This window comes from Haliotis cracherodii, unplaced genomic scaffold (genome assembly GCF_022045235.1).
Source record: "Haliotis cracherodii isolate W230 unplaced genomic scaffold, xgHalCrac1.p SCAF_10, whole genome shotgun sequence".
Taxonomy (NCBI): Eukaryota; Metazoa; Mollusca; class Gastropoda; order Lepetellida; family Haliotidae; genus Haliotis; species Haliotis cracherodii.
Genome location: NW_027266265.1, coordinates 14,922,873 through 14,937,059, shown reverse-complemented (window position 1 = coordinate 14,937,059; position 14,187 = coordinate 14,922,873). Strand labels below are relative to the sequence as shown.

At 43.0% G+C, this 14,187-nt stretch overlaps 1 protein-coding gene across 1 annotated transcript; it reads right to left on the bottom strand.

Annotated features, from left to right (window-relative positions):
• Positions 1 to 4,513: 4,513 nt before the first annotated feature.
• LOC139447230 (neuropilin and tolloid-like protein 2) lies at positions 4,514 to 11,420 on the bottom strand. Its single transcript, XM_071228487.1, has 4 exons — positions 11,246 to 11,420; positions 8,603 to 8,974; positions 8,338 to 8,451; positions 4,514 to 6,005 (listed from the first exon to the last, which is right to left on the bottom strand). The coding sequence occupies exons 1-4, from the start codon at positions 11,331 to 11,333 to the stop codon at positions 5,647 to 5,649; spliced, it is 933 nt and encodes a 310-aa protein (XP_071084588.1). The 5' UTR covers positions 11,334 to 11,420; the 3' UTR covers positions 4,514 to 5,646.
• Positions 11,421 to 14,187: the final 2,767 nt, after the last annotated feature.

Sequence of the window (14,187 nt, the reverse complement as noted above, 5' to 3'; positions counted from 1 at the left end):
AGATAAAAGTTATGTCACTTGAATACCTTAATTCTTTTGTAATATGTTTTACTTCAGTTTTGTTATATATGAGTGAGTGAGTTTGGTTTAACGCCGCTTTTAACACTATTCCAGTTATATCACGGCGTGTCAGTTTAATGTGGGAGGAAAGCCCGAAGTGATGCATGGCTCAGACGTTTACCACTTCGGTGAAACCCACGAGCACGGGTTAGGTGCCGAAAAACCTAGAAACATAATCGGGGCGAACCGTCGAACCCACAATCATAGGTGTCTGATGTACCCAAGGGACGCAACTCTGCTCAGCGAATCGCGGCAGCGTATTTCATCAGTCATGTGCAGATGATGAATGTCGTCACACATATCACTTGTGAAATAACTCCATGGCCTAGTGGATAGAGCGTCTGCCTGGAGAAGAGAAGGTCGGTTGTTCGTTCCCTTGGCCGCGTCGTACCAACATCAGTTAAATGATGGTTCTTGTTGTTGCCCTTCCTGGCTTCTCGGCATTCGGGAAAACAAAGACTGGAATTACTGGTGAGAACAATCTATATTTTCCCAGCAGTATTTAATAAACTATTTATCGGGGGCATCATCAAACATACAATCAACACCAAAACCTTGACATATGCGTAATTTCATAAAAATAACTATCATTCATTCACGATTCATAACATCTCAAAAGTTAAAAGATGGTACTTGTTGTTACCCTGTCTGGCGCTCGGCATTAAAGGGCTAAAACAAGGAATGGTCGGCTCGGACTCAGTATACCGTGTCTGAGTGGGGTATTCATGTTAAACTGCGGCATGGTATCTCACTGAGCTAGCACTATTTATCTGCATCAGTCCGGACTAGTACAAGCAGACACACACACACACACGCACACACACGTTCATGCCATTCGCTATATGAGTGCAATAATCTTGGACGCGACGTTAAACCCACCTCACAACAATGACATAATGTGTGCGTGCTGCATGCATGTCCCCAGGTCACCCTACGCCTTCGGTTGTACCAACTCTAGCGGTATAGGCGAGATATCCTGTGTGACGTGGAGATGTGTTGTGAAAGGTACATCATTCGTAAGGTGCTAAACGTGAAACAAAAACAGAAACGCCCTACGTTGATTCACACAGCGAGCATGGTATGCACCACACATTTGTGTTTAATGGCAAAACATTGTGAACAGCGGGATGCCAAATGATGGGGTATGGACCATATAGAGGATATTATATTCCTGTTTATGTCATACTGTTTACGACACAAGTGTCTAAATTCCGTTTTTTCTCGAGCGAGAGAGAATTCTTTAAATGCAGTGGGTAAGGTTTGTGGTTCGAATCCCAACGTATGTAAAACCATTCTTCATTCTACTGTGCTAGTACAAAAAGCGACGGAAAGACATACTCACGTGTCAGTGTTTTTTGTGTTTCAATTTATAATAAACCCTTCGAAGGGCGGTTTAGATCCGTCAAGGAAAACATTACTCATATTACTTATTCAAGCAATCCCGAGCCAGTTACGTATATGCGAACTCCTAAATTATTGCTGATTTCAATCCAGTAACAACGGGGTGCGTCTCACTGACGTTATCACATATTCACACTGACAAGAAATTGCCACCAGCCCGTATTTCAAGATTTAGAGGGAGTGAATGGGTTGGGTTTTAACAGTATTCAAGTTATATCGCGGCATGTCAGCTTAATGTGGGAGGAAAGCCCGAAGTGATGCAGGTCTCAGACGTTTACCGCATCGGTGAAACCCACTAGCACGGGTATGGTGCTGGCAAACCTGTAAACATAATCGGGGCCAACCGGGATTCGAACTCACAATCATAGGTTTCTGGCGTGCCCAAGGAACGCAACTCTGCACAGCGAATCGCGGCGCCGGAGCCAACTAAAGATTTAGAAGAACAGAGAATAAACAATTTCATTGTGTGTCTTTTCTATACTATGAGCTCTTAGTTATTTAACAATGACTTAATACGAGAAATACACAGCGACATGCGGACCTTTTTTCTAGCATGGGTCACCATGGGGATGCCTTTCATGCTTTGTTTGTTTGTTGTTTAACGCCGCACTCAGCAATATTCAAGCTGTAGGACGGCGGTCTGTAAATAATCGAGTCTGGACCAGACAATCCAGTAATTGACATCATGAGCATCAATCTACGCAATGGGGACACGATGACATGCATCAACCAAGTCAGCGAGCCTGGCCTCCCGTTCCCATCAGTCGCCTCTTACGACAAGCATAGTCGCCTTATACGGCAAGAATGGACTATTTCTTTTAGCCACTTAAAGTCAATATTGTCTTTGTCATGATTGCTTTTAATTGTTATTATCTGTATTCATGATCCAATATCCCAGCTCATCTCTTTAGCCCCACGACCACTCTCCACGTCACATGGGCCATTCGTTAATTGTTCCAGACCTTGAAGTTAGCAGACAACCTCCGTGGTCTAGTGGTAGAGCGTCCGCCCGGAGAGCAAAGGTGCGGGGTTCGATTCCCGGCCGCGTCATACCAAAAGACGTTAACAGTTGGTACTTGTTGTTACCCTGTCTGGCGCTCGGCATTAAGGCGCTAAAACAAGGACTGATCGGCTCGTCACTATACTGTGTTTGAGTTGGGTATTCATGTTAAACTGCGGCATGGTTTCTCAGTGGGCTAGCATTATAAATCGGCATCAGTCCGGACTAGCACAAGCAGCCACACACACGTGCATGCACGTCGCTGTATAAGTGCAATAATCTTGGACGCGACGTTAAATTTCACTTCACCTCACATACGGAGAGATTTCATGCCGACTTGAAATTCAGGCAATTTGAAAAGACGTGCTGGGTTTTTTCATAAAAGGCTCATTGGGCTACGTGGTCTGCTCCATTCATTCAACACTCTCTTGCACTGGCTGCTTCCTTGGGAAAATTACCCGAGGCTGATAGCAAATATTAAGGCAGAATACACATCCTGTTGTAACCCTGGCTTTGTGTTCAGTGAGACCTGGGGCGTGTACATGCCACTTAAAATATTGGGTCAGAGGAAAGTACTCGTAAAGAATGTCAGATCTAGAATACCCTAAACACCTTCTTACATGATACAGACAGTAACTTGTTGCGTGTCACTCGGCATTAAGGGGCTGAAACAAGGACTGGTCGGCTCGGTGTCAGTATGATGTGTGTGAATTGGGTTTTCATGTTAAAGTTAAAATCGGCATTTGTCCGGACTAGCACAAGCAGCCACACGCACGCACGCACGCACGGCGCACACGCCGCTATATAAGTGCAATCAATAGTCTTGGACGCGACGTTGAACCTCATTCCACCTCACCTCTTCGTTTCTGATTGATAACACAAAGTATTTCCTAAAAACGGAACGTTCCTCATGGCTTAGTAGATTAACAACTGTGTCGACAAACATGTCACTGAATGCGTGATATAGGAGTAACGCTATCCCAAACCAGACACGACCCGTGAAGATTCCGGGGTAGAATAGGTCTTCAGCAACCCATAGTTGCCATAAAAGGCGACTATGCTTGTCGTAAATGGCGACTAACGGGATCGGGTGGTCAGGCTCGCTGACTTGGTTGATACATGTCATCGATCCAAACTGCCTGGATCGATGCTCATGATGTCAATCACTGGTTTCTCTGGTCCAGACTCGATTATTTTACAGACCGCCGTCATATAGCTGGAAAATTGCTGAGTGCGGCGTTAAACAACACACAAACAAACAAACAAACAAACAAACCAGACACAAACCCCGCCAATGTTTGTCAATGTTCCAATGTCAACTAATAAACAATACGTTTCTCTTTCTTTTTCGAAAGTAGCTTTTCCATGCTAAATCTCATCCGTCTTCAATCGTCCATTCCGTAACATACAGGAAGACTGGTTCCCGGATCATCACTGTTAAACACAAGCCAATCCGAATGCGCGTAAGATAATAAATACTTTGCTCAAGGAAAGCTTCCTAAATGTTTATTAGTATTCTATCGAATAAAATTAATTTTAAGTAAAATAATATCTGGTTTGGCAGATGTAACTGAAATTATATCTAGTCTCAATACAACATCCCAGCTTAACTTGGCCCAAGTTAGATATGAAACGGGGCGGTCGGGTAGCCTAGTGGTTAAAGCGTTTGCACGTCACGTCGAAGACCCGGGTTCGATTCCAGACATGGGTACAATGTGTGAAGCCCATTTCTGGTGTCCCCCGCCGTGATATTGTTGGAATATTGCTAAAATCGGCGTAAAACCATAATTACTCACCCAGATATGAAACATTATTGGGGGAAAAAGGGATTTTGTCGAAAAAAACCCAACCATATAAAATGCCCAGAAACAAAATGCCACAATAATTACATTGTTAAGGTCTTTATGAGAAAGTATATAGGCTAATCATTTTAGTTAAACAATATGTTGCTTTGTAGCTGTAAAATAAATCCCAGGCCTCCAATTGTCCTCGTGTTAGTCTCCGGGCCTGGCTGGACCAGGTCGGGGAAGAACGCATAACAGAATGCCATACTGTTTTACATCTTTATCGTGTAACAAATCGGCAGTTTTTATACAAGTCATTTATTTTTGCAAATCAAAATGGGCATTGTACATTTCCTATAAGAGAATAAATACATATCAAGATAATTGGTCAAATAAATAATTCGAATTGGTGTGGTTTCGCCAGCGAAACAATAGATATATATCTACACATACAAAATGTATAATTGTAAAGGAATTAGATAACACATTCAAATTACACATAAAAAGATAGATTCATATGAAAGAACAAAACAAAATATGACAAGCCTTAAATATAACGCGTGTAACATGCAAGTACAACTCAAATTGCATCCATCACTTGATATTGAATAAAACGTCAACAATATTTTGATTAATGCAAGTTTTTGTCAAAATCGATGTTATGGATAGCAGCAGCTTTCGTAATGGTTATTGGTAGTTGGCCAATTAATGTATCTTGGTCTTGCGGAAAATGTGTTGAATATACAGCGAAACCCCGTTAATCTGGAATGTGCTTCCCAGGTGAAATCGTAGGGATTAACAGTTATCCGGATGAACGAATCCTTGTTACATGGCAATGTCTATCCTCGATTAGCCAGTTTATCATATCTCCTGGCTATTATCATATCAGAGTGGAGATAGAAATGACTGGATAATCGAGGGTTGGTAATGTGAACAGTTAGACGTTCCTAACGCACGAGCCCCAAAAGCGGGGTTTCGGTATAACGGGAGTCTCGATTGGACAGCGACAAGTGGTTTTCTCATATATAGGCGGTTCCACATATATACGTTCCTTGCTTCTTGCTCATTGTGAAAGTTCCGTTTGAGAACATATTAAGTATGCAATACCAAAGAACTAATTTGCTCATGGGATTAATGAAGACGAATTAATTCATAGGACCAAAACGACATCGATATTGGGGAACCTCGTAATGCGGTCAGTTTCCTTCGTCTAGATAAGTAGATCTACATGAAACTAGCGGGCTCTCCAGCTGTGTGTCTTTATCTGCAGATGTCCGGAATGTAGAGGGTCCGGAATGTCGAGGTTTTCAGTAAATGCCATTGTAAAACTTAAAAACTTACACATATGTATAACCATCACCTATTAAAAAGCCAAGTCAAAATTCGATGCAGCTATAGGTATCATGCAGTCGATGTCAGTTTGGAGGTTGAAGCATCACTGACGTCACTTGTGCCTCGTGGACTGATGTCATTAGTTTCTGCTGTGACGTGATCGGTTTCTGGGTACTCTTGCAAGGTATTATAATTGGGCCGTCCTCGGTTTCCTTTGAAGTACTTCTGGGTGACGGGGTAGGCAGACTCGATTTCCCAAATGCTTTCATCCTCCGCATCATTGTCACTGAGAAAGCGTCTCCATTTGTTGCGTTTGTAGATGTACATGGCCACCAGGACGCCAATCACAGTAACGGCCAGCACCCCGAGCACCACACCGGCAATCAGCGGGGCGTGGTCCTTTCCGTACCTCAGGAGCAGGTCTTCAGCTGAAGCACATACAAAGTTAGACGTTAACAAACAACGGTGGGATAGCCTAGTGTGTAACGGACTCACTCGTCCCGCCTAGAAATCATGGGTTCGATTCCGCAAACGGAAACAATGGTCCCCCGCTTTGATGTTGTCGGCATAATACTAAAAGCGGGATAAACTCAATCAATCACAAACCCCGACAATACACCCTAGCGTCTGGTAATAAATGTGATGTAAAGAATTCACTGTGGTTACGTTAACCATCATTGATTCAATGTCAGATTGAGGTGAAGTGAAATGGGGTTTAACGTCGCGTCCAAGATTATTGCACTTATGTAGCGACGTGCATGCACATGTATGTGTGTGTGTGTGTGTGCGTGTGGCTGCTTGTACTAGTCCGGACTGATGCCGATTTATAGTGCTAGCAAACTGAGATACCATGCCGCAGTTTAACATGAATACCCCACTCAGACACAGTATACTGACTCCGAGCCGACCATTCCTTGTTTTAGCCCCTTAATGCCGAGCGCCAGACAGGGTAACAACAAGTACCATCTTTTAACGTCTTTTTGTATGACGCGGCTGGGGATCGAACCCCGGACCTTCCGCTCTCCGGGCGGACGCTCTACCACTAGACGGTCGTCAGATTGAGACTGTTCGGGGAGAGTAAGCGGTCATACAGACCCTGAAACAAATATATCCAATATATCCAATGCATCCCAATGCAACTGTTTTTCCTGTTAAATATTCATTTCAGATACTACATGTTAGTCTAAGCGGCTATTGACGATGCAGCTATTGACAGAGTTAGTCGAAACACAAGTTCAATACATCTGCTATTCTTAATATTATACCAATACTATTTCAATACATGTGTTGGTCTTGCAGTTTTTGTTTGACATGGGCGTACATTTTTTACATTTGTTTACTGTGTGTCCTGTATTTATACTGTGTGTCAATTTTGTATTCGTGTGTATGCTGCTCATAGAATATCCTGTGTTCCTTACAAGTGAGTGAGTGAGTGAGTATGGTTTTACGCCGCTTTTAGCAATATTCCAGTAATATCACGGCGGGGTACACCAGAAACGGGCTTCACACATTGTGCCCATGTCGGGAATCGAACCCGGGTCTTCGGCGTGACGAACTAACGCTTAAACCACTAGGCTACCCGACCGCCCTGTTCCTTACAAGGTACACCCAGACAGATATACATCAGCACAGGTAGATCGATGATTTTGCAATTAGCCCCGGCACGTCGACTACAAAGAACAGGTCTAGCTAACATGAATTATAGATCTGGTTAGGTGATTTGATATTATGGGTTGTCGGTGACGTGTAGATGATATTGTCCATGTGAGGTTTATTGGAGGACTGGGGTTGGGAGATTGGTGGAAGGTGTTGTGGAAGGTTGGGTCAGGTCAGATAGAGTGATGGTGAAGTGTAATTGCTTGTTTGTTGTTTAACGCCGCACTCAACAGTATTCCAGCCATATGACGGCGGTCTGTAAATAATCGAGTCTGGGTCAGATCAGGTTAGTAGCCTCTTACGATAAACTTGGGTTGCATCATCTTCTCGAGGCAAGGGCGTTTACTGACTATAAAAATCCAGTTTCCACCCTTGTCGAACTAGGCTGGAATTTCCAGGCTCGATCGGAACGCCTCCGGTGGTTATTAGGAGTTATGTCCCTTCTATTGACCAATCAGATTCCACTCTCATATCACTTGCAATTGCTTCAAACAAAACGTTGGCACCCATTCAGGACGATGTGATCGATAATCAAGATCTATATTGTAATAAAACGAGCCTAACCGCGCGAAGTGAATCAATATACTTGGGCAACTTGATTAAAAACATGAACATATTTGCAAAATACCTGTCTACCCACATTTGGCGGTACACATGCTTTGCAAATCCTTCATTCAACCGAAATCTGCACGTTGAAATCCATGATGTTTACGAACCGGATGTCTACGCGATTTTGATTTGACTATGCATAGACTCGTTAGTTCAGCCAAAACGTAACTCCGGCGGAATTCCAGTCAAGTTCGGCAAGTGGGCTTTTGTAGTAAGTTACCACCCTTACCTCGGGAAGAAGGGGTTGCGTCTGACCAATTCTAACACGAATCTTCATGGAGTAATAGGCTGTCAGTGTGCTCACACGGGAAGGTATCTACTTCGTTCTTGGGATGTAGAAAGACAGTTAATGTACAGAACCTCCCCCGTCGATTATCAAAAAACATTTAGCTCAATTAATTCTACCTTATTATGCCATGTCACGATCTGGAGTGAAATAAAGTTTATTTGATTTTATTCTACACTTCGCACAATGAAAAGGAAACACGAACTTACCTGTACATGCTGCTTCGTCGGAGTTATCTCCACATTGGTCGAGGCCATTGCATTGAAGGTCATTGGCGATACAGAGCGAGTTGTTGCAGGAGAAGTCCCCGGATGCACATGTCCCTGTGTGTGAGAACATCGACTACGTGAGACACGTGAATGGCCAATGGCGCCGTCTAGAACTAAAACACTTCATTTCTTGCTTTCTTATTTGTTATTGCTTTACTACTGATACAGACTTTATTTTCTAGTACGAGATATAATCCCCACTTACCATTATATATTGCCGTGAACAACAAGGCGAATCCTCGGGCAGTCCCGGAACTGTCCGTGACGAAAGACGCCGTGATGGTGTTGCGGCTGGATATGGTGCTGCCGGGTAAAATGGTGCCACAAAGAGGTTTCGCATTTAGTTTAGTTTGATGGACGTCACTTCCGTCAAACAAATTTATATAATCTACACATGATCCATTATGTTCTTTCTCAAAGTCAAATCTTTGAAATTTAGCTAGAACCCTCTTGTTAGCTGCGACTGTGACGGTGTATGTACAAGATACGTCGCTGGCGTAGTGCAGACCGACGCTGCTCTCCAGCTGGCTGCTGGTGTCGACAATGACGCTGCTGTTGCATTTTGCAGGGAAATAATCTGAAAAAAAACAATGCAATATTTTATAAAGCGGGTGTGTGATGTATTCTGTATATAGGGCAAGGGATAACAGATTCTTTGTAGGAGGGAGGGTGAACAACAGATTCTGTGTTGAGGGCGAGTGAACAACAGATTCCATGTATAGGGCGAGTGGACAACAGATTCTGAGTAGAGGGCGAGTGGACAGGTTCTTTGTAGAGGGCGAGTGAACACCAGATTCTGTGTTGAGGGCGAGTGAACAACAGATTCCATGTATAGGGCGAGTGGACAACAGATTCTGAGTAGAGGGCGAGTGGACAACAGATTCTGTGTTGAGGGCGAGTGAACAACAGATTCCGTGTAGAGAGGGAGTGAACAGATTCTGTGTAAGGGCGAATGAAAAACAGATTCCGTGTATAGGGCGAGTGAACAACATATTCTGTGTACAGGGCGAGTGAACAACAGATTCTGTGTATAGGGCGAGTGAGCAGCAGATTCTGTGTAAGGGCGAGTGAACAACAGATTGTTCGTAGAGGTCGAGTGAACAACAGATTCTTCGTAGAGGTCGAGTGAACAACAGATTCCGTGTATAGGGCGAGTGAACAGCAGATTCTGTGTAAGGGCGAGTGAACTACAGATTCTTTGCAGAGGTCGAGTGAACAACAGATTCCGTGTACAGGTCGAGTGAACAACAGATTCCGTGTACAGGGCGAGTGAACAACAGATTCTTTGTAGAGGTCGAGTGAACAACAGATTCTGTGTATAGGGCGAGTGAACAACAGATTCCGTGTATAGGGCGAGTGAACAGCAGATTCTGTGTATAGGGCAATGAACAATGGACTGTGTAAAGGACGAGTTATTTGACGGCGATCGAACATCATGTATTCAGTAGAGTGCAAATTGACGACATGTGGACCAGAAGGCGAGCCAGGAATTGTCCCTTACTTATACCACCGGGAGAGGCACATAAGCTAAATCTACATTCAACTGCATATAATAGGATAGCCGGGTGGGTTTACCCAGAAAGATGTCCCCTGATTTTTTAGTCGTACACAGCTTAATGGCATACTGCCCCGTAATGTAAACACACAGTTTCAAAATGCCAATACAGTGTCATTACTTTCCTTTACTCGTCAATCGTTAAATCTGATAACGGGGGTGGCATAATTCAACACGAAATATAACCCATGATTGGGATCGATGACATGCATCAACCAAGTCAGCGAGCTTGGCCACCCGATCCCGTCCTTTTGCGACAAGCATGCTCGCAGTTTACGGCAAGTATGGGTTGCTGAAGACCTATTCTACCCCGGATCTTCACGGGTCGTGTTGGCTAGGGGCTATAGGGACTGGGCGCTGTATACCACGTGTGATGTTCACCTCCTTAACCCATTGTAGCGACTCAAAATAGGTGGGTATCTACCACATTGGGATATCTACCGCACTGTGGATCTGGTAATACATGTACCACAAGAACTAACATGTATTTGTCCTACGAACTGACACATGATATTGTACGGTAATATATTGATCACAAGAACTGGCACATAATGCTATACTTGGTAATACGTGTAACGTAAGTGCGAACACAGTCGAGAGGTACACCCCTGCTTAAACAACATGATGGAAACGCCAGTGTGAAAATATGAAGTAGGGTCCTAAAGCACCCCCCCCCCCCCCCCCTCCCCAACCCCCACCACTACCTCGTACACAACATGATATCAACGCCAGCGTGAAGTAAGGTCCGATAGCAACCCACCCACCCCCCACCACTACCTCGTAAACAACATGGCGTAAACGTCATTGTGAACCCAGAGCCGACAGTGTCCATCCTGCTTAAACAATATGATATTAACATCGACGTGAAATGTCGAGAGAATCTCCCATGCCTAAACACATGGTTGAAACGTCAATGGGAAGTCAGGGCCGAGAGTCCCCTGTGTATTGGCTGTGTGCCAATGTTAGAGCGGCCCCATTGCTAAGTGCAATGAGAACAGAGCATTAAACAGGAGTAAACATGCAAGGGACGTGTCCTGAATCAACACTATACAGCACTGCGTCTTCACAAGCACTGTAAACAGTGAAACCTCCAGCTTATAACATGGGGAAGGGCTTCTACAATAAATGTCATCCAGTGGGCATCGTCTCAACAGCTATTGATTTTCTACAGGATACACGCTAGCAGTTTCTATGTCTTGGGAGTGAGGGGCGAGCATATGTCACAGACAGGTCACATCACAGGGCGAGACACAAGCAACACTGGTGAACAAATAATGGCGTTTCTGACATTACCAACTGATACAGACGTCGCTATCCCGGCCGCTAACACAAGTACTCCACACAAAGTCAGCATCCCGCGACTCGAACCTTCCAGTGTCATTTTCCTCCTCAACTTTCCCCCGAATCACACCTTACGCCATTTTCGTTTTCTTTGTGTTTAAACATGCATGGTACACCTCGACCGCATCACGAGGTCAGTATGTATGGGTAATCCGTATTGTCAGTGCAATTGTCTTCTGGTCGCGGTCGATAACTATCTACCCAGTAGGCAATGTTTAGAAATGGCCTCCGTTGCCTAGCGACGGTATTGACTGACATTCAGAAGGGATTATTTCTCATGATCGCGTTAGGCAGGTGCTAATTACAGTCGGAAATGCAAATACTCTGACAGGCCTACCTACCTCGCTTTGTCAGCTGGCAATTAAAGGCGGTGCGCTGTATAATGAGGTATTATTCCCTTGTTGGGGGCATATGGTTGGTTGGTTTGTTGTATAATGGTTGGGGAATATTTAAGTCAAGAAATATCAGTTCTGTACAGCGATTTTACTGTTGCGTCAACAATTTATGTTCCACAATTTTCCTTGTGGGCGTTGACTGACGAATATCGACACCAAGTTAAGCAGCTAACAGATGCATAGCCGATAGATGAGGAATAAATACACTACAAGGACATGTTGGGGAAAAGTATTGTTTCATATAATTCAAATATCTAAAGAGAAATGAAAACTGTATGCAGGTAATTTACCAAAAGGAAAAAGAGAGTTACTATACAATTATTGATAAATGAATTAACCACAGAATTATTTAAAAAAAAACTCATTTAATACATACACGACACTATATGCTTCTTGCATATGTATTTAGTTTAGAAATATGATAATGTTGAACAAAATAGATCGACGTCGAGTACTGAATATACAACCTTTTTTACTCATAATAGTTATATAAGTATTGTTAAACATTTAGCCTAGACTCGCGGTGATTCTTTAAGTCGTATGCGATCTTTACACTTGTCTAGCTTGTCGTCTCAACTTGTCTAACGTGAAATGTGGCTTCGCTGTACTCCAACTTGTCAAATAAATTCGCCTACAGTCAGGTGCGTGCTAAGCTGTCCCATAAAACAAGGCTAGTGTGTCCACAGAGACCTAATAAATAAAGTATTAGATTTAATAGATTAGATCTTTCAAAAATGTGCGATAAGAGGCATTTTATTGTTATAGTTTCTTTTCTGTTAACACAATTTTCAAGGCATTATCTGGAACCGGATGTGATTCACATAAATTATGAATGATCAGTTGGATCATGCGCGGTTTACTTATTAATAGGAGGATCAAGGCAACACACGTAAATGTACTTCGTTAGTAGGTACTTGAGGACAATAACGTAATATGATGCGAGGTGATCGGCATAGAGGCAGATGGGATTGAAAATACGTGGATTATTTTATCACAGGGTAAACATACACTGATGATCTCATTTTGCAGACAATACGGTAAACAGAAAACGAAAAACTGTAAGCACTCACGCCAGTCTGTCTCACAGTCCCTGGAGCAATAAAATGTCATGCTATTCCCTCCCGCCCAGCTGACTTGGTTGATGCATGTCATCGTATCCGAATTGCGTGGATCGATGCTCATGATGTCAATCACTGGATTGTCTGGTCCAGACTCGAATGTTTTCAGACCGCCGTATTATAGCTGGAATATTGCTGAGTGCGGCGTTAAACAACAAACCAACCAACCAACCAACCCTCCGTCCCAGCCTTTACTAATTGAAGCAAGTCTAGGTTTTCCACAGGTTCTGAATCTCCCATCTCACTGGGGCTTTTCAACTTAAATGGAGCTGCTTGTTTCTGTCAAACTTATGTATATTTTAGTGGCTAAACGTCTAGCGCTAGCATTGATCAGCAACAGTTGGAATCCAGTGACAGGTCAGAGTAAGGTCCAGTTACACATAGCAGTGGATATGTCTTTTGACCCGTGAAGAACCGGCGTAGAATAGGTCTTCAGCAACCCATGCTTGCTGTAAAAGGCGACTATGCTTGTCGTAAAAGGCGACTAACGGGATCGGGTGGTCAGGCTCGCTGACTTGGTTGATGCATGTCATCGGTCCCAATTGCGTGGATCGATGCTAATGATGTCAATCACTGGATTGTCTGGTCCAGACTCGATTATTTACAGACCGCCGTCATATAGCTGGAATATTGTTGAGTGTGGCGTAAAACAACAAACCAAACTTTAAAAAAAAGAAATTGACTTACGTTCAGTTTTCTATTGGTCCCTTGGACAAGTATCGATTCCTGTTGACCAAACGTGGAGTAAGTCCAAAATAGTCGCATGGGTCAATTCGATCAATTTGTTTGTTTGTTTGTCGTTAAATATAGCAGCGTATAAAAAGCGGTAAGGCGAAACTAAAACGGAATACAATTTCTTCTTTTCATTCAGATCGCTAATGAATAAGTGCAAATTCGTTTACAAATAGTTGTATTGCTTATTATCTGTAATTAATACCCATTGCCATGTATAATTTCTAACCATGATATCACTCCCAAATGTATTATTTGATTGTCTATAATATCATAGCCTTAAATATGACTATCTAGCTCGTGAGGTGATGACATGTTTAATAATACAATAAATCTTCTCTTTAATAGCTACCTTTGTCTTAAAAATATCAAAAGCCAAATGGAAATAAAATTATTCTCTATATTCTATTTATTCTAAAGATGGTATGCCACTCCTGGATGGGGATATAAGTGTGATAATAACATGTAGATATGATAGAGTAGAAAATCGTGAAAACTATTTCTTTTACGTTCCTTTGATTCACCCACCACCCTATTCTTTTTTTACGTTTTAAAGGAAAAACAACCATATGTAATACTCGGTATTGCAAAATATCCTTTCTGGTCAGCATGAAAAGAACTCATAGAGCCATTCCTGGTAACTTATTGA